Genomic DNA, 23,660 nt, shown 5'->3' with positions numbered 1-23,660 from the left:
AAGTGCATTAGGACTATGCGTGTTTTGTATTACAACAGAGAGCAGCTAGTAATTATGAAAAGCCTAATCTGAACCCAAAATTAAAAAAGTAGTTCACTGGAGTCTGTGGAAGGCCCATCTTTCCTAAAGCAAGCTGGCTGTAGCAGCATCATCAAAGGAAGCAAATGAGACCCAAAGAACTCACACTGCTTGCACTTTCAAACATAGCTTTTAAATACTTCTGCAGCTGGATCTTTAATTCACTGCACTCTACAGAAAGCACAGAGAGAAATCAAACAGAAAAACTTCAGCATGAAGTACAACAGTGAAAATGCTCTAGAAAAAAATCTATAATCCAATTAATCTTTGAGTGAAGACATCCCAATTATATAAAAGCATTAAAAAAAATAAAATTATCAGTTTTCTAAAAAGTTGAATCTCCTGCAAATTTTGCCACAAAATAAAATGCAGGAACACTAGGACAAAATTTACAAAAATTTCAAGGCAGTACTGCACTTGTTTTAACCATTTTTATTACTTTCAAGATCTAGAGACCTTTTTGTGCCTACCAGTGCTCCCTGCTAACGCTGCAGCACCTGGAAGTGCTGGTGAGGCCAGCAGCCCAGCCCAGCCCAGCCCAGCCCACTCTCCTGCTGAACCATGCCAAGCGTCAGCCGCCTGGGCATGGCCCTCAGTAGAAGTTTCCCAGGAAAAAAAAGCTGGGGACAAATGCAAGAGTATTGTCCCAGTTTGATGGCTCCTCTGCCACACCAGTGAAACCTGCTGGTCTGTGTGTGAGGGCAAAGGAGACATATGGTTACTGCAGCGCTGTACTTGAAGCAACCAGACCTACTCTGCGTTTGGCTCAGTCACACCAGCTCAGCAAAAAAGAGGTTGAGGTGGTCCTGGGAACAGACAAATGCCTTCAGGGCAGACATGCAGCCAAAGAAGTTGCCTCAGAGGGAGGAGGGAATGATCCTTGGTGTTAACATCAGCTTGGAGGCCGAACCTTGCTATTCAGAAACTTCTATAGACAATTTCTTACTTTCCTGATTTACTGATGCAGAAGAACAGCCTCAAGCATTGCTGCAGAACACTGTTTCAGAAGGGCCTGGTAATGAAGATGAAACTCAAAACCAAATATTTCAGCTGAGGCTTTGCTTGATCTATACTATTAGCATAATAAAAACTAATTGTACAGACATTACTTTTTTTCTTACACTAAAAATGTAAATGCACCTTTTTTTTTAAATATATTAAACTTCTTTACACACTAGAGAAGGAAATTGCAATCCACCCTCATAAATTATCTTCAGTCTTCTCTCACATGCAGCAGTGGGAAGTAATCACCCTATTTTGCTATCTTGATGTATCTTTAAAGATATTCATTAAAAGAAACATACATCCAGCAGGTGAATAGAGATAACTGGTCATCAGTGATGACAGGCAAAAATACACAAATATCTGATCTTAAAAAAGGCCGGGTTGGAAGCCAGACATATACTGAACTATTCACTTTACTTGCTGTTTATTCACCTCATGTCAGGATGATTCAATGCATCTTTACATGTAACTCCTTATTCACACAGCATCTTCTAGTCACAAACCTGAGCATTTTCCATTTCTTTTTCTAAACAAAGGACAGAACAGTAGAATGGGAACTTGCCATTCAACAGCGGAAACTATTTCTAAAGCTGGGAAGCTGGAGACACTAGGAAGAAAAGGCTTTAATGAAACTGGCCACTGTGCGTGCCAACTGTCAAGACTTAAATATTCTTCCAAAGAACACTGACTGAGGATTCTTCTGTATTTACTCTTTACATCTCAGTTATAACTCTTTGAATGATGTGAAAGAACAAAATTCATGAGAAATGCCGTATTGAAAACAGGCAGGCTTTCCTCCACCGCCACAGCTAGTCTGTAGCTGCACTCAATGACCCATTAACTTATTTTTGGTAATGTACAAGGCCAGCACCAAGACATTTGTGACTAATTATCAACTAGGCACAGAAATTCATCACTAGAGCCTCAGCTGATCCAGATTCAAAGGAAATCCTTGGAATTTCTAAAATACAAGCATTACAGTTGTTGCCTAGTAAGAAGACAGTTTCCATACACAACAGAAAATATGTTTATTATATTTACGCTTTGGGAGGCTTGTAACTCATCCAGAGGCAGATATATTCTGCCAGGACAGCACCACTGATATCCGGTTAAAAACATAGTACTGAGTCACTACTCCAAAGCATGGAGGCAGTAGAGCTGTGACAATTTTCCAGACTGACATTTAAGCCTGTGATCCTTTTTTACTGCCTTTTGTTCATTCTGATATCCCACATTCTGTGGCAAAAAGATGTGCTACACAAAACAGCTTTGCTCACTACACAGCCTTCATTCATCCATTCCCAGAGCACAGTTTGTCCTGTGCTGTGGAGGAGGAAAGCTCTTGCGGGTTTGACTTTGGTGTCCACTGTGACACAGCTTCCCAGAACAAGCCTGGAGGCTCGCCAAACCCTGCTGCTGCTGCGTTTGGCAAGGTCGGACCCCATCCTTTGGACTTGCAGCACTAACAGCAGTGCCCCCACCAGCCAGTACGCAATGCAGGATTTTACAGCGTACCAGCATTTATAGTGACAGCTAAATGAGCAAAAGTCTTGCCTGGGAGCATATCCAATGACTAGTTGAGAAAGCCTTCAGCATTATAGGAATCACACAAACACTCCACAGTTACCCTCTTCTTGTGAGCCAAGACAAAAGTTTAACTTATTTCCCTGCCCTTGTAAACAGCACACAGAAAGATGAGGAGCTGAGGAAAGCACATCACATTTTCCACTCTGCTATGGAAAAAGCAGAAGGTGACTATGTAATTAAAGATGGTACGATAATGCATACACTAGGCTACAGGAAGGTGGAAATTTTAATTCTGGTATTTCTTACCTTTTAAGAGCTCAAACTTGCAACCTTAGTAACATTCTGAATTTTTGAAGTAATGTTAATTCCTTTCAACTAATCAAAATGAGAAAAGAATGAAATATCCTTTCATGAGACACTGACATGAAAAACATTCATAGAGCAGAGTGATGACCACTAACATATCAATACTTATTTTAACTGCCAGGCATCAGTACCTGGGAAAGCTTCTCCTTCTACCATGGACAGGAAATAATTGTCTGATGTCCATTGTCAGAAGCTGACCAACTAATAGCAATGAGCTATAACAATAAGTGCTGCTGTGTATTATGTCTTGATTATATGGAATAGGAAAATATGAGCTTCAAAGTGACCAGTGACTTCCTTGCAATTCCCCTGCACCATCTCATAACTCTGTCTATCCTCCCTCCATCTGAGGCTCCCAGTCACAATCTTAAATGCAAAAAAGATCCCCAGGGATGTGGAGAGACCCAGGTGAACTGTCTGGGCAGTCTGGGGGCACTTGCCCCCACCTCCCTCCACATCTCAGGGCAACACATCCTTATAATGAGGCCACCCGTGATGGTACTATGGCTCTCCCTGGAAAAGGCCCTCCCCCTGGCAACAATCTGATGGAGATCTTGAAGGAAAAAAGCCCCAGACTGTATTGTTTTCTATGCAGAAACATAGAAATCTCACAAACATTCCTTTTCATAATTCCTCCCACCACTTTGAGAAGCCTTAAGGACGATACCTGGTCGATACTTGATTTCAATTTTGAAAACACAATTTTGTGCACCAACTCTGTGGCAATTACCATTCCATAAGTTTTACCTCTGCTCCTGAGTACTTCTGTGTGTGCTGAACAAGCTCTGCTAAGCAGACCTCATCGCTGACTGGCATGGACTGAAAATGAAGTTTGAAGATCTCCTTACGAGTGGCTGCATCTGGCAATGGCACATAGATAATTCTATCTATTCGTCCTGGTCTCAGCAAGGCCTGCAATGAAAGCACCAGAGGAAAAGTTACGGCACATGACACATCACATCAAGAAAGTAAAAATGACAACTCAATTAAAAACAACAATGCCACCAAATAACCAACAATTTCAGCAAAGCAAGAGGCTACACAATAATAACCAAGCTATGTGTGAGAGCGGTTAATCTCTTCTGGTAGAATGGACCAGCCGCTGAAAAGACAGTAAGGCTACTCAGCTTGTTAAATACCAGTTTATGGAAAAAAGGAATCATAAAGAACCATAGCCGTTTTCCTAAAATAATAATTTTAGGCTTGTTGCAAGGTGTGCTGGAATGTTAGGACTTGGCAGAAGGACAGGTGGCAATGGACACATCCCAATCTCACGTATTCAATTAAGACAAGAGGGGAAAAAAAGGGTTTTGAAGTGAAACTTACACACTGAATTCATGTTGCTTTGTCCCAAGCTATTAGAACTGCATATGCTTACTGAGGAGCATTTTATTCTAGCAGGATTTTATGCAAAATAAAGTAACAACAAAGGCCAGTAATACTCAGTTTCCAAAAGGGAGAGAAAAAAAACATAGACTTGCAAAAACACTATAATTAATACATTTTAGTATCAGCTTTGAACTGTTGGAAATATCCTGGTTTCTCCTTCTCTTGTGCCACAAGACAACTGAAAACTCCACAGATTAATACAGTTGGAGGCTAAGGCCTCAACTGTTCAGTTTCATACACATATATTGGCCCTTGTGCTTTGGTTTACCAGGGTTACTCAGATTATACATACACTGGGGAGGGTGACAGAACAAACTCTGGGCAGCAATAACAAACTGTTAAGAGGGGACAATGGCCACAAAGGGTAGCATAGAGGGCTCAGGCTGAATGGGGTGGAAATAAATCTGTAGAAGAGAAGTGCAGCCACGCTGCAGGTCAGCGGTATGGCTGCAGAAACTCTGTCCTCGGGGGTTTCGCAGCTTAGCCTGATGAAGCCAAGCCCTCCCAATGTGGTGCTGGTGCTCCAACCAGACCAGCGTGCCTGTCACTGAGCTTTCTGGACAGGGTCAAAAAGCAAACATTATCTATATATAAAACAATTATATCCGATACATAGGGGAAGCCAAGCTCTTACATCTGTGAGAAGAGAGGAAGTTCATGTCCCTAATACTTCTAACAATAGCCAAGTTTTTTGAAAACTGTCTACAGTAAAAAAAGTAAACCCCATCCCAGCCTTTCTTATTTGATATTTGAAAAAACCCCAAACCTGTGCATAGCCAATGCACATAAACAGTATTTAAACTATTTTCTAAAAACTGAACAATGTTTATATGATTCAGCATGTAACCTAAATTGTTTTTACGTTATGGTTCTCCCCTGGGCAGAGTAGTTTGAGTTCCAGATGACTAGAGATATTGCATGGCTGTCCTGGGCTGTCAGCCAATAAGTCTTTTCCCAGCCTGATCATGTCAGTGAAAGTCATGCTGAAAAAATAGTAGGAAAGAGCTTTCCTTCCTGCACAGCATTGGTCAAGTTAACACCCTTCCTAAAGTTTCTTTAAAAAGACTGTTGGGGTGCTTCAGAGTGGAAAAATGTATCCTGAATATTAAGAGATGTCTTGTTATTTTTAAAACAGACCATGAAAACCCTCAGCAGAAAGTGCACAGCACTGTGGTCTGTTGCATCGAGCTCTGTAAGGTTACAGCAAGGCTGTACTAGGAAGATGAGAGGCCTGTATGCAGCCCAGTGCACTGTCCATGGCAGTGGCCAGTGCTGGATCCCTACAAAAGACAGCAAGAAACAAGCCATCCACTGACATTTCCCCAGCAGACTGTGCTACTTTCCACAGCACTCTATATTCCCCAAAGAACTCAACTCCCTGATGATAACTCAACCAGTGTGTAATTCAGTGTCTAAATCATCTGTGCATCAGGTTGTTGCCATTTTTTGCCAACACACTTGAAAGAGAAATTTGCATGTTTCAAGACTAGGCTTGGAGGGAGAGGAATTATACTGCAATTGTATTCTGCATCCTCTTAAGGAAATGCCGATAGCTAATTCTATTATTTGAAGAAATAACAAATGCTCACAGGAGTACAGTGGTGTGCCTCTTTTAAATCAAGGCAGGTTTAATCAGGACACCTAGATAAATTGAACATTTTCTAGAGCCAGCTTAGCTTCACGCTGATGAATGACCATGGCTATCGTACAAGTGAGACAGGAAAAATGCTTGATGCCAACCAGCTGGGAGCAAATGCTACACTGCATTGCATGGGCTTTCAGTTCTGAGATACAGGCTTCTAACACAATGTCAGAGCACTCATGCGTGCAAAACACAACTGCAGATATAAAAGAGTGAATATATATTTATTTTGCTCAGTTACTAAAAATTGTATTTCCTTCAGTTTGTCCCAAATGCTTTGTGTTTTATATATAGTTATAGTTGGAGGCCCAAATTTTAAACACACTATCATTACTTTTTGCTACAATCAGGCCTAGGGACCTTACCCAAGATGGCCGGATGTGCTGAGAATTGTACAAGAAAAGCACAAGTCAGCCTCTGCAGAACTTGCTGCTTAAACAGACACAGACAAAAAGGAGAGGAGAGAAAATAATCTGTAACCCCACTTGGGAAAGGAGTTAAATTCCTTCCAGCCCCCAGAGAGAAAAGGAGATTGAACTGAAAGCTGCTCTTCCCCAGCCCTCCCGCCAGTCCAGCTGGATGGAAAATGGGGTGACCCTGGGTGCAGCCTGACTGCTCCTCACTCTGCTGTCACCACCCTTGTCCCTTTGGCGAAAGCTGCTGGACCCCCCCCTCTACGCTCCTGAGGAACTAAATACAGAGGGAGATGGTGAGGAAGGGGCCTTTCTTGACCCATCCTGCATTACTAGAATGCAAATCCCTGGTTAAAGACCATAAGTGGGATGCAGAGCTGCCCTACTGCCTCCTGGTCTGAAAGCAATTATCAAGCAACAGATCGTCAAGGTGTAGGTTTAAACCCAGCCAGACAGCTCGTTCACTCACTTCCCCCCCTTCTTGCCCTCCCCCTACTCCTGGAGGGATGGAGAGGAGAATCGAAAAGAATGCAACTCCCACGGGTTGAGATAAGAACAGTTTAGTAAGTAAGGTATAACACAAATCACTACTGCTACCACCAATAATAACAATGATAAAGGAAATAACAAGGGAAGAGAATACAACAGCCGACCGATAACTCGCCCCCCCAGCCCAACCAAGCACCGACTGATACCTCCTCCAACCCTGCAGTCCTAGCCCTTCTGCATAACTCTCAGTTACCTCCTGGGCATGACGTGCTGTGGTATGGAATACCTCTTTGGTCATTTTAGGTCAGGTGTCCTGTCTCTGCTTCCTCCTGGCTTCCCCTCCCCCCTGGCAGAGCATGAGGCTCACAAAGTCCTTGGCCAAACCAAAACATCCTTGTTATCAGATCTGTTCCCAGGCCGAAAGTCAAAACACAGCACTGCACCAGCTACCAAGAAGGAGAAAAATGACTGCTGCTGCTGAACCCAGGACACAAGGCCATTTTGGTTTGCAGGACATCACGTTGCCCTCTTGGGCTTTTGGTCTCTACACACTTCTCATGGAGATACTTTTCCTTTTTGGAAAATAATTGAGGACTCAGACCAGAGCTGCACATAGAGGTTGGCAATAAGAGAAAATATATCCCTCTTGATAGTTTTGCACACTGAAGTTTCTTCTGGAGGAAAATAAGGTCTTTCTAGGTTGCTTAGAGAAGCCTACTGTGGCATTTAATAGGGACAAATGTAGCAGTGTCAGCTTTAACAGCAAGGCCCAGGTCACACTTACTTCTGCTGCTGGCAGCAGTGTTAAGTTTGATGGATGCTGGCACCACCTTTTTCCTCAGCGCTGCTTTTCTTATACACCTGGAAGCTATTTCTCTTCTCAGTGGGGTGTTGTGTGATGCAGGCTTCCCCACTGGAAGGGTTTTGGAGGTGGTTGCTCCAGGCACACCATGACTTTGACAGGCCATTCCAGAAGATGGAGCTTCAGTCTTGCAATTTGCACTTTGAAAATCAAGAGGAGAGTGACAAGGCCACCCAGGTCACCTCCAGATCAGCCCTGCTGCCCATGGGTGTACTGGGATGCAGTGCTGACTGGTGAGGCAGGAGGTGAAGCTGCCTGGTATTGATCCTTGCCGTGAGCTGGAGAAGGACAAATTCGGCAGAAGAAGGCAGTGGCTTGGCTGTGCAGGAGCAGAGGCAGATGGGGGAGGGTGAAGAGTTGAAGCAGGGCTGCAGGTTTAGGCAGATATGAGCTGCTGGGAGTACAAAATTAACCGCTCGCGGCTGGGAGATGCAAAATTGATTTGAGGCTGGGAGCACACAGAAGGTGGGAAGTTGATGGGGCCAAAATTAATTGATGTGTGAGCAGAGCTACATAATTCACTGATGTTGAGATGTAAGGGTTGCATAATTTATGTAGGGCAGGAAGGGCACAAAATTAACTAATTGGGGTTTTGGTAGAAACCAGAATGCTTCATACCATTAAGCAATTCCTTTGCAAGTTTATGTAATTTTTTTGTTATTACCACAACTGTTACAGAAAGGGTCTAAGTGCACATGTACTGAGAGGTTACTAGTGGTACACAGATGCAATACTGTTCAGAGGAGCACTAAGAAAGTGAGATAATCATCATGTAATACATAAAATCATCGATAACAAAACCACATATTAATTAAGAAGAAACTGCTCCCCTTTCGAAAAGAAATGCTTAAACTTTTTGGTAATTAAAATAGATTATTACTTCAAAAATTATCATTGGAAAAGATAGCTAGATCAAAGATGTGTATTTTGTGTGCAGTTATGAAGATAATTATTTCATGAAAGAAACCTTGAATAAGTAAAGCCAGGAAAATATCTGAGGTTCCTGTTAAGAATGGACAAGAATTAACCTTAGGGCTTTGCTAATTTTCCTCCTCCTCTTCTCCTTATTCTTTTTTTTTTAAAGCATCCATCTTTAGTTAGCTTTTCCAAAGAACTAAATTGTCAAACAATGCAGAACTCTAACACTGACAGAAGCATGCCTGGCTGATGAGCTTTCTGTGGGATAGAAAAAATATGTTTCCTACTGACATACTTTTACAGCCATGCCTAACTCACCAAAATCATTCTGGATCAATCTTTTAACAGAACAACGTACAGGAAGGGTGCAGGAGGGTAACCTGACATTAGGAAAAAAAACAACAGAATTAAAAACTATGGTGCCAAACTGACAACATTTTCCTTAGCAAAACATAAGCCACGCAGTAAACGGCATATTGAGGTGTGTAAGAGAAAGCAAGTAGGTTCAGCAGCTAATGAAGCTCATCTGGACAATCAATGCTACTGCATAGTCTCTGCTGCAATTGACCTCCACAAGTAAGAACAGATTTTTAGACTAAATCTAAGACATTTCCTGTCAAGACATTTATTTTAATACAGAACCTAAAAAATTGAACAAAAAGTTGAATCCTGCCTTTGGAGCCCCTTGGGGTTAGACCACAGATGAAAATGAGAGGACTGGAAATAACAGAACAATCCGTTTCCATTGTAGCTAAATCCTTCCAACTTCAATTAACAATTGCAATTCATAAGCCCTGGTTGTGGTCCCTACTTACACGGACTCCCAAATATCAGAGGTACTCTGTATCTTGTAACCTAATTGGGTAATGCCTTCCTTTTTTACTTTCATGATTACAGTACCTGAATGTATCTGAAGCATTTTAGTCATATTTTTCCTGCAGTCTGTGCAAGCAGTAACTATTTGCGAGATCCTTTCAGCAGTTTGCCCATATGTCAGGACAGATGTGTTGCCCGTGTGGAAAGTATTAAGGTAAAAAAGGCTGAGGAAGTGAACTTGTTAGCAATGATGAAAGGGCCTTCTTGTGCCATCACATTTATCTCTTGCAGAAGTGAAGTCAGTTCCCATAAAGGTGCTTCTCCTATGCTTTTGAGGGTCACCTCAGTGCCTGATATTTTTGCTCTCACTCTGTGCCAGAGCAGGTCACTCTCCCAGCATGAGAGACCAGGAAGTGCCTGGCATTTTAGGATCTTCGAAAGTGTTAAGTACAGGAAGCTCATCCATCCTGTTTGCTAGACAAGCTACTGGAGGCTTTCTGCAGTCATGGATTTATTACCAAAATTAAAAGGTGCTGAGGAGAAAAGACATATTACAGTGTCACTATTAAGGACTTAAAAACCACAGCCCACTGTAAAGATAAATTTTATTGTTCCACAAGATTTTTATTCCCTCTCCCTCTGGCACGAGCTGCTTCAGGAGGCAACACCAAATTCCTCTGGTTTAGGTGACACCCTTACTTGCTGTGCCTTGTAATTACAGGCTCCTGAGTCAAGCGATATTTTCTTGACAAGAGCCCCTTTCTCCATACTCTTCCTTCTCCCCACCTTCTTCCTTCTATGCCAATGTCTGTCACCAGCGTCAGAACATGCCAACATCTCCAACCAGTTCCCCTCTAATGACTTGTTTGCTGGTCACCACCCTTGTACTTCTCCCAAGATTCGTGCACATTACTCTCTGCTGTTGTTACACATCTACAATTCCTTTCAGGATGCAGCAGTTTGCTTCTTTAACCTAGAATATATCCACGACTTCAAAAACTGCATTTTATTAGATATTATTGGAAGCAAGCTCCAACAAAATGTTGCAGTCTCCTATTATCAGTTCCTACAAAAAGACTTCACCTTCCACAAAGATTTCTAAAAATCAGGCTGTACAACCCTTCCATCATGACAGTCTTGCTCAAGACCTGGAGCATTGTGCAAGCTGACAAGAAAAGACACGACAGGTTTGACAGCAGGTGTGCAGGAAGAATGAACACTATCAAGTAGCAGTGAGCACAGTGGAAACATTTTACTCAGGCATTAACCACAAGTACTAATTAAAGGCAGAGAACAAACACATGGTTTGATACACCAACAAACAGTAAACCAACTTCAACAGGGAGAGAGTTTATATCATCTGAGTCCAAACCTAGATGAAGCAGCAGAGAATTAACCATCTGAAAAACAAGAATTCAATGTGCCCTTCACTGCTGAGCAGCCAAATGTCCCAGCTTCTGTAGGATTCATCTACTCTGCTTACCCTCCAGGCCTACTACCATTAGTTAATCCTTCTCCTTCAGTCACTGAGTTTTGCTCATTCCAGTTCATCTCATCAAAAGAGAGAAACTTTTCTGCGCAATTCAAAAAAATATTTTTCAGAATTGCTCCTTTTGCTGGCAACCAACAGGAACTAACACCTTCAGCTATCACTACAGATCAGTGTTTTAATTATTGCAACAAAACACGGTTTATCCTACAGTTGCAGTATGCAGAGAAATAACAAATTCATCTTCCCTTATCAAATGCAACCTGGAAAAATAACTGCCTCGAATCAATAAAAACCATTGGCATCACCTGCTTGAATGACATACGCTGCTTCTCCAGGTTTCATGGCAAATCAGTCATTTTCACTAATGGTGGTAATTTTAAACAGATATGAGCATTACTTACATAAGTTATAAATAGGCAGCGCTCAAACTCCCTCAAGAAAGCAAAAATTTCCAGAGTTGATGTGAAAACACATTCAGCCTCCAGAAGCCAAAAAGTGCTCAGAGCTGCTTTGATTTTCTTTACCTGACATCTGCTGTCAGGCAAGAATCAGGTCCCACTTTGTGCTGAGTCCCTAACCATCACCACGATGCAGTGCCTGCCACACAGCCAGCTTGTGCGCCACAGCACCCAGGAGTGCTTGCCTGCAGTCTGGCCTCCTCACCAGAGCCTCACCTCACTGCCAAACCACGGGATTTCAGGCTGCTCTGGCCTGGAAGTAGCTGTGCCTCTGCTTCCTTTGGGGATATGGCACCAAGCATGTAGCACCAGTGACTATTCAGCTGCCTTATCTTGCCTATCCAGCACAGGGAAGAGGCTGCTGTGCCCTCCTGCCTCCTAAGCTCCCCTCCCATGGTCCCTCCTGCACCACGGGATGAGCTCCTGCACCAGACAGCAGCTGTGGTTCCATGTGGCTAAAGGGTGGCAGAGAAGAGGGATGAGTGGTAGGGTTACTACCTCTCCAGAGGCAGTAGCAACAGCTTGTGGATGCAAGAGGAGAAAAAACTCTGCAAAAAAAGAGGGTTGTATTTCCAAACCAGTAGGCACCAAAATATACTCATCTTTTTAACCAGAGTAACATCAGTGTTCCAACTGCTTTACATTGCAGTCCTGCCACTGAGTTTGATTAATATAGCTAATTCAAGGGGAATCACGGAGAAAGAAAACTTGAGGAGACTTGTTTCATTGCAGCAATGAGACCGTGTAAACACAACTGTGAGGAACAATGCGCTCCTTGGCCCATGCAGACAATACCAGAGCATGTTTTTATGTGATTTTGTTCAGATGGGATTAAAATATCTCAAGAAACTGAGTTTCAATCACTTCTCTTGGCAGGAACATTTGGAGGGAGATACTCTGCAGCTGCAGAACCAGTATCTCCATGCTTTTTTCCCCTGATATTTCCAACAGTTAAATTGGTCAGTTGGCACAAATTACTACAGTGCTCATTGGGAGCCATGCTTTGCCCAGGCCTCTGTCTATAAAAGTCTAAACCTGTCAGTAACACAGCACACTTTCAATGCAGTAAAAGCAGTGCAAATCCAAGCAACGTTACTGATACAATTACAGATATTCCAGTTTGGCACCACATAAATTCAGCTCCAAATCAAACCTCTCATGTGGTGGATTCAAAGACATGGAGGCACTGACAGGGAACGAGGCTCTCCTGCCTGCTTTGCGAATATGGTCTCAGAAAAAAAACGAAGCAACTTACAGCAGAGCCTCCACAATTTGCCCATACTTTCACGACACGCAACAACATGTTTTCAAGCCACAAACTGGATAAAAAACAGTGCCCAATCTTTCTTTGTCTGCTTGTTCAGGCTGCTGCTCTGCTGTCCTCTCCTTGCACCTGCCCTGAGTGGCTGCAGCACTGGCTTCCTTTGCAAGGGGGATTTCAGACACAAGATCTTACTCTCTCCCCATGTCCAACATGAGCAGTTTCACCGCAGTGGTGTGTGGACAAAGGATATTCCAGTTTCTGGCTGTTTTCCCACAGTGTTAGTAAGGAGCAGCAGCCACCAAGTCCTTTGCCACTTGCTGGGTCTCACAGAGCAGTTTTGATGTTCCATCTTCAGGAACTCCCCCTCTTCTCCTGTAAATGCTATGCTGCTCTTCCTCCCCCATTTCTAACAAAACGATTCTTAGTAAGGTTAAAATTAACTGAAAGCAAAAAAAACCCCACCTATCATCAGCTAATGAACAACATAACACACCCTCTTCAGTGTATGTTTACATAAGTCTTCCCTGCTCCTGTCTAAGAGGCGCAAAACCTCAGGAATGTCAGTTTTTTTATTTTCCCTGTTTTTGGGGGTGGGGGTTTAATAAAAGAACCCCTTTAGAAAAGATAACAATTACATGTAATGGAACCTGGAACCAGACTCTTTTGGCAATTAATCACCCAGGAGCCGTTGCAATCCTGCAGGCTGTTTCTGACAGATTTTGAGAGCTTTACAGGAATCACTGGGATGAGATGTGCCTGGACTGGCTTCTCACAGGGACCGATCACGTACAAAGTGAATTGTTGGTTTTGAGGTAGTTTTTTTTTAGTCTGTATATTCATACACACACATACATAAACACACACAGACCCCTGTGCACCCATATATATATTTCTACAGGAGTATTTCTTTACATACATAGAACAACTGCAGAACTCATTTATTAGCCCAGAGGCAAAAAAAAGAAAAAGAAACAAACCGAAAAGAGAAGAAAAGGAAAAGAAAAGGAAAAGGAAAGGAAAGGAAAGGAAAGGAAAGGAAAGGAAAGGAAAGGAAAGGAAAGGAAAGGAAAGGAAAGGAAAGGAAAGGAAAGGAAAGGAAAGGAAAGGAAAGGAAAGGAAAGGAAAGGAAAGGAAAGGAAAGGAAAGGAAAGAGAAGAGAAGAGAAGAGAAGAGAAGAAAAGAAAAGAAAAGAAAAGAAAAGAAAAGAAAAGAGAAAAGAAAAGAAAAGAAAAGAAAAGAAAAGAAAAGAAAAGAAAAGAAAAGAAAAGAAAAGAAAAGAAAAGAAAAGAAAAGAAAAGAAAAGAAAAGAAAAGAAAAGAAAAGAAAAGAAAAGAAAAGAAAAGAAAAGAAAAGAAAAGAAAAGAAAAGAAAAGAAAAGAAAAGAAAAGAAAAGGAGAAAAAACACTTTTTCTTCCTCTCAGCAAAGTAGAGCTATCCATCACTTAACAGAGATACTTCCTGTTTTCAAGCAGTTGGGAAGGCATGACTTCCAACCCAAATACTTGGCTTGGCAAACTATTCCTGTGTTGACAGATGCTTTTATAACCACTTCATTCCACCTGAAGTTTCAGTATAAAAGGAGGTGGTTTTTATTGGCTTTTTTTTTTTTTCTGAGGGAGGAGAAAGAGAAAGCAGAAAGGAGAGGAAAGAGAAGGAAAAGGAAGGAAAATACCTCAATTATAACAGCTGGATGACAGAGATTAGCATAGCTCTGACAGATGTTACCATGTAACCTCAAAATGACATGTTAAAAAAAAAAAAACAAACACCAAACCTGCTCCTTGTAGGAAAGAGAATTTTGAACTCCTGCCAAAATATTACAATTCTCCACAGAAGCTTTTGAATGCTGTAACAATGATCTACCATATAATACCATGTTTTCCATACATAACTATGCCTTTCTATTACTATTGCTCTGACTGATTAAATTACCAGCACAGGATGAGATTTTCTTCAGATAAACAGCTTAACCTCAAATGACAAAAATCTGTAGCAGGTCAGCTCAATCAGGACCTGCTTTGGAACAGCTTTTCATCTTCTGCGCTCTCTTTTCATATGATTCATTAACAGGACATGCTCTGAACACTTCTTGAGACTCAATACTTCAGTGTGTGACAAACAGCAGTAAAACTGTGCTGCACAGAGGAAGATGGATTTGCAAGGCTGCATGATCCATTATCTATAATCTTTTGTCATATCAGTTTCTGTATTGCTTGCACCTGGTTATTTCAGTGACTACCCTACCACAAAAATCTCGATGACTTTACCTGGCTTGTGACCAAACTTTACAGACCTAACTAACTACAGATAAACACAGTGTAAAAGAAACGTTCACAGAACAAACAGGTACGCAAAATGAGCTACACCTAAAGAAAGGAAAGATCAGCAGAGAGGTAAGCAGCATCAAGGAAACAAGAAACAGTTTCAAAAGGAAATCAATGATTTTCTGTCATTACAGCCAACACTGTGGCAGGAAAAGAAAAAAAAAAAAAAGCTTCTGGTTTTCATTATTTGAAAGATCTTATTTTACTACCATGGCTCTGGAAGACCATTTGAAAGAATGAAGTAGATCCTGGTAAAAATAACTGTAAGCTAAAGGAAAAGTTGTTCAACTCATTGAGAGAATAAAGTCACAGTACAAGAAATATCACTTATTTGTACCTGGAAACCAAGCTGATCTTGCCCTTTTAAATTCTGTCTTTAGGCTTATATTCCAAAAAAAGACAGGGAGTGAACCAAATAAATCCTGGTTTAAACCCCTCTCTTTGGGAGGCATAGCCCCCCCTGCCCCTCCGGAACTAAAACATACTGGGTACAATGCAGATGCAAATACCATTTGAGACCAGCTAAGGTATTCTGGATATCTCCCTGGCATCTCCCTGCCAAGGGGATAGCTGGTGGCCAGACAGGAACCTGATGGGCAGAAAAAAATCACCCAGGATGGCTCAGTTTATGCCACTAAATCCCAACCATGCTTTTAATATAAGAACTACTAGAAGATACACTATTGGCTTTAACACACGAACTGCCAGTCCAGATGCCTAGATACCAGTGAAGCCCTCTCCCCTTTTCAAAATATGCACTCTTAATCAATTTTTTTAGTTAGACTGAGGAGAAAAAAAGAAATAGATAAGCATATACAGTAGGAAAGAGGCCTCTAACTAGCATCTGCAAAGTGGTGCTCACATAAACAAAGCACTACTTGATGCAGGACATGTAGCTGCAGACACACAACATGAGTTTTAAATATGGCCACACAGCTAAGGAGCCTTTCTGGGGCCAGATGAGCATATCAGGGAAGAAGACATTTTGCAAACAGCCAGATACAGTCACTGAGGATACCAGCAGCCTAACAGTGCAGGTGACAGGCCTCCAGAGATGGAGAAATTGAAGGGAATACTGAAGAGCTGCACATGCTTGATTATAAAATCCCAGCTAGCTAAATGCCAGCATACTAATATAGTCAAGATACAGGCTAATTAAGAACAGCAGTGCACCGGGTGGGTCAGAAGCCAAGACACTTTGCTTGAAGAAAAGGCCCCAGCAGACATGCCTTTTCTTATTGCAAGCAGACAATCACTGACTTCCTCCACCTGGATTCAGTAAGACAACCTGGTGGTATTCTCCCTCATACCAGCAGAAACCACTCTGTGTGTTGATCCAGAAACTTGTGGGTGGTGCTGAGTTTACATAAATTATAGTGCTTACTGAAGCTGCCAGTTGCAAGTGACAGAGTTTGGACTCTAGGATTAAAATATGTACTTTCTAGTCATTAGGCCTGGAGCTGTGCTGATAAAAAGCTAAAATCATTTTACAGGTCTGCCAAGAGTTTATGGCCCCTAACAGACATGAAATATTAGATGAAAATCTTTCATGCCACCCAACTCACACTGCCAAGAGTTCCTTCCAATAACAGAGTGAGACTCTGCTGATTGCTGTCCATCTGGCTTTCTCCTTGTCTGTCCCTTTCTGAAGTCACCCATAATGTTCTCATCTCTAAGCACTTTTCAGTAGAGGAATTATTTTGGTCAGCCCCTTTTACATGTTCTACAGTTATGCCTGAGGGCATTCCAGCCATGGCAGACAGTCTGGTATCAGATCTGGCTTCATTCTTACCACACATCCTAGATATTTCCATCTTCATTTCTGGATAATTTAGGAGATTAAGTCTTGTTCAACTCCCTGGTGATTCTCAGTATTTGTTACAAATTCATTCCATACCTACTGTTTCCCCAAGGCATTTACTTTCAAAAGCTTTTAGATGTCTGTCTGTACCTTTGCTAGATTTTCAGCTTTCACATTCAACTGTTAAGGCAGAAACAAGATTTCAGTGGAAGACTCATAGATAGGTTTTAAATTGTAGATTATCAACACCTAAATCTTCTTTTTGCTGGTAACTGCAGCTGCTGTCTGGTTGATCTATTACACTGTTTCTTTCTGGACATCCTGTTTGTTCACATCCTACTGCCATGCAACGTGAAGACTCTTGTTTGTGTGTAGCTCGCTTTTCTATCACATTATCAGAGTCGAAAATTACTGTAGTTCTCATTATGCCTAATTGGTTTTTAATTTACCTTTCACCCTTTCCTTTCCTTTTTTTCTTTTCTTTCTTTTGTACATGACTGCAGGTTAACTGGATAACAACCTAGCTGTGGTTTCTGTTAAGTAACATAAGGTATGTTCTACCTGAGTCAACTTTCTCTCTCCCACTTAAACAAACAGCGGTTCCAAATAGCAGAGGTGCAAGACTGCACCTCTGCTCAATACCACTGTCTGTGTAAAGGAGCTATCCTGTCAATGTGCCCCTCAATCAAGTAAGGTTTGCACCTTGATCTAGAGCTTTGATGAGACACTCCTCTTAACGTACCTTGTCATTTCGAGATGTTATAGACTCAATCCTGAGGGACCCAGTCAAATATTATCTTTAAATCTATGGGCATAATTTACACTATAAAACACTGGGGGAGGTGGTTTAAATGGGTTCCTTGTTGAGTTATGGTGGTGATTAAATCTGATCCGTACATCATCTTCTATTCTACTGAACTTCAGCTGATCCCTTTATTCTGCTTGAAACAGCACGGGAAAATCCTCTTCTACCAACAAAAAACATTAAAAAAACAGAGCACCACACTAACTACTTCAGTAGTTCAGGCCATCTTTTATTTCTCCTATATACTTTTTCTACTGACTCCATACTTTAAAAATTTAGCTACTTTGACCAACAGCTTCTTACGTTTTCTGAGGCTATATTCATTTATAGCCTTCCCTGTTCTATGCTTTTGTATCAAGTCCTTCCCTTCACACTGTGAGCTTTATGATGATATCTACTTATAGATCTTTTATTTGCTGACATGAATACATCATTGCACTGCTCAGATGTTTACTATTACCATTGCTTATTTTTTTCCTTTTTGTTATAAATATTTGGGTTTTTTTCCTTAGTAGGCCTCCTGAAGCATATAAACTTATGCTGGTAAAGTGTTTTCCTATCACCTTGTTAATACCTGTTTATGCTTCTTTCATAAGGTCATCAAGATACCTCTTTTCTCTTTTTATGCTGCATTTACTTGTGGTATAATTTATAGAAATCAGGGGTTTCCCCCTGAAAAGATATGTTTGAACAGTTAACTTACACAATTTTAATAACTTTTACATATATAAATTGACTATGAACTTATTAATACTTGAATATCTGGAAAGCCACATTTATTGTCCCAGCTGTGAAGCTCTTGGGCAGAAAGGACCAAAACAAGACACACTCAGCTCCTGAGATAAATTTGTTCTTCTAATAGGTGTTCTTGTTGTGGAATCATAGAATCACAGAATGGTCAGGGTTGGAAGGGACCTAAAAGATCATCTAGCTCCAACCCCTCCCCATGGGCATGGACACCTTCCACTAGACCAGGTTGCTCAATGCCCCATCTGACCTGGCCAAAAAGTTTCACCACTATGCAGTTTACAGGTGTCCAAATAAGACAAACCTACTCTCCTTATGGAATGCAAATTTTGGAAACCTTCAGCAACTTCAAAACATAAAAATCTGTATTATTGCCATACCCGAGCTGTACGTTTTCTCAGCTAACATAGTGAGAAGCCATTGCAGTCCCATCCTATTGCCAGTGTCACAGAATTGTACTCTTCAGCACTGGGGAACTGTAACATATTTGCCAAGCAACAAAAAATTAATGATTGCATTATCATTAAAAAGCAGCATTGTGTTTTTCCTACCAAACTTCACTGGTGAGGTGTTGCTCATTTGCAAAGAGGAACAGGGACCATCTTTGGTGTTTATAGCTAAGGTCTTCCCAGAACTTAGTGGTATTTGATTCTGAAAGCTTATTAAGTGATTTGCTTGGGAGTCACCTTGAACTACTACATTTATCTCTGTCTCTAATCACTGTTTAGAAATAGATTTGAACTGTAGTAAATTTAACATAACCATTTGATTACTCCATTTGTCTTTCTGTAGCAATGCTCTCAAGGTGTCATGTAGACATGCAATGTATCATTTGAAACAGACAATAGCACAGTTCAGGATACAGTTTAAGAATAAAGCGCCCAGAGCATCATGTTACCCATGGGCAGTGTGGCTTATAAGGAGACACCTATCTTTATTTCCTATTGATCTGGATTTCCTGAAGCATTTGCCAATTACAGAAACTGTATTGAGACATTTTCAACTTAAATTGCTCTAATTTACTTTATGGGGAGACCAGTACTCAAAACAGCCCTCTAATGAAGAGAAAATACAAATGGCTGGACTTTGAATATGGACAACTCAAGCTCTAGGATTAGGATTTATCAAAGGAACCAAGGGGAAAAAAAACAAACCAAACCAAACAAAAAAACAACAAATCTACTTCACATTAGTAGCTACAACATTTCTAACACTAAGAGCTTCAGAACTACCAAAATTTCCTCCCACATATTCTTTCGCTTTCAAAATTATACTCTTTCATTCTTCAAGTTTCTGAATCCATCAAGCCATCCTTTGACTGAAGGCCAGAATATGCAGGATCAAACAGAGAATTTCATTTTACTCAAGCTGCTCTGATGGAAAAATCAGAGTTTTAGATTCTTTCTGGGGATGCAAAGATATAATCTTTTGGTACCAGTAACACACACATACAGAAATTCGTCTATGGGACGTCTGTGCCAGGATATTTAATTCCTCTCCTGATGAGCACCAGAATCAAAATGACCACAGAAGCTGGGAGAATGGCCTGGGTGTTTCCTGAAACCTTGCACATACCCCCAGAATGCAGACTGGGCACATAAACCCCAGTGAATAACTGTCCCATCACTGGCTCAGCCTGTGCAAAGGTACTCTGGGAAAACACTACACTAAAGCAAATGCACCCTAAAACCAAGTTCCCTCCATGAACTGAAAGGGAAAACAGAGACGCTAAACAGAAGATTACAGCCCTTTCTTGGACACTATCACTTACCTAAGTGACCCCATTTTATATTTCTTGCACACCAGATACCATCAGCAGTGAAGCGCATTGGTCCAAATATAGTTTCTGACAGACCACAGTGTACTCACAAGATGCCACTCACCCATGAGGAACTCCACTTAAAGGGGACAGGGTCCTGCTGTACTGTACTCAGGACATGCACAAAAGATTTAGCATCCTGAGGGCGCATGGTGATGGGGACCCAAAGAAAGGAAGAATAAAGTCAGGAGAAAAAGAAACTTTATTAGTGTTTCCAAAATCTAAGGCCATGGTCATGACACCTGAAGTTGTGAGCCTGACAGAAGTAGGATTCCCAAAATAAAACAGGGTCACAACAGAAAAATAGTGAAATACCATTCTGTGAGGCCTCCCTACTCTTGAAATAGACTTGATACGTGAAGATAGACTGGGCTGATGTGAAACTGCTGAAAGTTATTTCTCTCAAATGAAGAAAAGGGTTTCTTTTCTTTGTCTTCACTTTCAAAGCACTGAACCTTCCTTCTAAAATTTCAAAAGCCTGGCACTGCTGAACTTGGGCTAGTTATAACACCATTTTACTGTAGACTCCCAGGCAGCAAAACATATTTGGCTATGGAGCATCTTTCTACACTGAATGGCAGAAGCTCTGCTTCTTGAAACTTTACAACTAAAGAACATACTAACAAGATTTCTGGAGAGAAGGTTCCTATACATATATATATGTAAGTATATATACATATGCACAGCGCATAGTGACATTTCCCAGCAGTTACTCTTTTATTCATTATCTGCACTTCTTCTATTTTTACTGTGCAGAAAACAGGCAACAGTTTGCTTTTCAACAGGAATTACTAACAAGATTTCTTGGTGCTGTAATTTCTGTCACAAACGGTGCTGACAATGAATCAGAATTCATTTTTAAATGCAAAATTGAAGATAATGAAAATATAAGCTGAAATAAATTGCTCCCTGGACAGAGTTGGGGATTATGACTGTAAAATGCAACGATGACTCCTCATCTGCCCAAGGTAAGTTAAAATTCAATCGCTGATGCATAATTCGTCTCCCTTTGCAAACACTCTTGGTTTAGCATCTTGTTTTTGAGGCTGATGTTTTAAAGAAAAGTCTTGTATAACAGAGAACACTGTTTAAAAACTCAGAAACCTTCAGTTCTTAAAATGCAACCTGACAGTATTCAAAAGAAAGTGAATCAAAAAACTGCCACACTAGAATAATCTGCACAGATGGGTGTTGAGATCTGCACTGGAGAGCTCTCTCAGCAGCAAGAACTGTCTCCAGCAACAGCAGTACTCAAAATCTCTGCACACTTTATATTTATTTCTGGTACACCTGCATCTAGACCAACACAAGTGTTTCATAACTCATTGAGCTTCAGGATTCCTGGAAGATTTATTAGCCAATGTGACAGCCTTCAGCCCTTCTAAAAGCACAAACGTCCACAAACTAAAAATCGGGGGTGGGGGGGTGCAGGGGTAGAAATGAATCTCAGAAGTAACATTGCTTTTTTTATCCCACTTAGCACATAGCAAATGCTTCCAGAAAAATCCTCAAAATGTTTGCACACAATGCAGAGCCTGCTCCTGTTGCACAGTACTTTACGTTTTATTTCCTTACATCACTGTAGTCCTAAAATGGACAAAAGCCTATTCAGCTACAGCTGCGTGCAATTGCAGGGCTTCACTGGGTGAGCAATCCCAGTCCTGGCCCTCTGCCTGCAAATCATGCTAACCAGAGAGAAGAAAACATTTATCTGCAGAAATTCAGGGAGCGCTGAAGTGTCCTCCTGAGGACCAGGCTTCCCTGTTTATAAATTGCTCAGATTTCATCATGAGGCATCCATTTCCCTCCTCCTGCCCAAGATGTGCTCTCCTCAGTTCTGTTTCCATAAACCTGCTCAGCTAGGCTCAATGGAAACAAGCAATGTCCCTGCCTGTGCCAATGGGACAAGAAAGTGACAGGAGGCGGAGAGAAAAGATGAATGGTACATCCCTCCCAAACCTCTGGGAGCGATGCGGTATCTGATACAAAAGCCTGCACCTGGGAAAGCAGCAAGAGTTACTGTGCTCTAAACGTGAATGCAGCCACTTGGGCCTTTTAATTCTATTTCTTAACAGTAAATTCCAAGCAGTGGGAAGGGTAGTAAAATAGTTATGATACTCTGTACCACAGGAGGTGCATAGAACTCCCCTAAAAGCAATTTTGCTCTTTCAGAGTAGGTAATATTAATAGTATGGTCTCTTACTTCAGTGTCCAGTTCAACCATCATGATGTAAGGCACCGACCCCACCCAGAGTCCAAGCAGGCTTTCATGGCCGTATGCGGACACATGCCACCTTCACACAATGCACAGCCTAGTCAAAGCCCACCTGTGGAACAGGACATTTAACCCGTCACATGTTGTTTGTGTGGATCTACATTAGATTACTTTGAAAAAAGGAGATGGAGGGGGACTAGGCAAAGGAATTGGAGGGGTACTCTTAATTGCAGCTGCGCCCTTGTGTGTCCTTTTAAATCAAGTATGGAAGTGCTGAGCACAGGAATAAAATGGATAATGGCTGAGTCTCAGAAGTTTTTCCAATTGTTTGTTTAGTTGAGACTTCAGCATCACATCTGACATTTCCTTCACAAAGAAAGGACCAGTTTTAGGTAAAATAAATATTGGAATTAGATAACATGTACACAGAAAAATAGCTTTTGACAGTGAATTCAAAATTCTTTAGTTTGACAGATGACCACATCAATGCATTTCTGTCTATGGAGAGCTATGGAAGAGACTGGTCCTTGTCTCAATTACTCACCTTTCTTTCTTCAACTCAAACTAGAAATGCCCTAAATAATCAATTTCCTAAGGACTAGATTTGAGATTGTTAGAATTATTGTTACAAGGTAATATAAACACTACCTCCTAGAGACTCATGCAGACAGTAATATACTGTAAGCAGAAAATGGTTGTGATCCATTAGCAAAATCTACCTTACTAAAACAGTAAGAAACACTTTTCCCACCATCTTTACAATAATCTCCTCAAAACTATACTGACTATCAAAAAGGAAGGACTACTTATCAAGTAATATTTTTTTAATTACGCCTTAATGAACCTGGAATAAAAAGTATCTTAATTTTCTATTAACTAGTATATACTAAATGGATGCTAAATTATCATAATACAGCTGATGTTACTATTCATAATGATGAAATGAAACTTAACATATTGCAAGTTATTCAGAAACAAATCCTCCAACTTCCTACTTGTATTTTCTTTTAAGACAGACAATTGGAATTTCCCAGCAGCTTACTTCCTCTCTTCCCTCCTCCTCCCCGCAATTACATATTTCCTGCTGTTTTTCCTTCTGGTTTTAATTCTTGCGAATTTCAGCACAGCAGCTGTAAGAGGTAACAATTACAGCAAAAATGTTTAATTACCCAACTAGCTTTTAAACAGTACCTGTGGGCACATACAATCTTCATATGAAGTTACTTAAAG

General features: G+C 41.1%; 1 protein-coding gene across 9 annotated transcripts in view; it reads right to left on the bottom strand.

The window, feature by feature from the left end:
• AFG2A (AFG2 AAA ATPase homolog A) overlaps positions 1-23,660 on the bottom strand; it is a 227,132-nt gene that overhangs the window by 60,827 nt on the left and 142,645 nt on the right. For 3 of the 9 annotated variants that reach the window (XM_057405167.1, XM_057405164.1, XM_057405165.1), the window contains one exon: positions 3,724-3,888. In XM_057405167.1, coding sequence (XP_057261150.1) covers positions 3,724-3,888 — 165 coding nt within the window. Of the gene's footprint in view, positions 1-832; positions 938-3,723; positions 3,889-18,776; positions 18,873-23,660 lie in introns of those variants that run through there. The other 6 variants (XM_057405174.1, XM_057405176.1, XM_057405177.1 and 3 more) reach the window with 4 other exon arrangements.

The sequence above is a fragment of the Pezoporus wallicus genome, unplaced genomic scaffold (assembly GCF_028554395.1).
Source record: "Pezoporus wallicus isolate ANWC-B61680 ecotype Strahan unplaced genomic scaffold, APGP_CSIRO_Pwel_v1 contig_6789, whole genome shotgun sequence".
Classification (NCBI taxonomy): domain Eukaryota; kingdom Metazoa; phylum Chordata; class Aves; order Psittaciformes; family Psittacidae; genus Pezoporus; species Pezoporus wallicus.
Note: the sequence above shows the minus strand (reverse complement) of the source record. Positions and strands in the feature narration are given on the sequence as shown.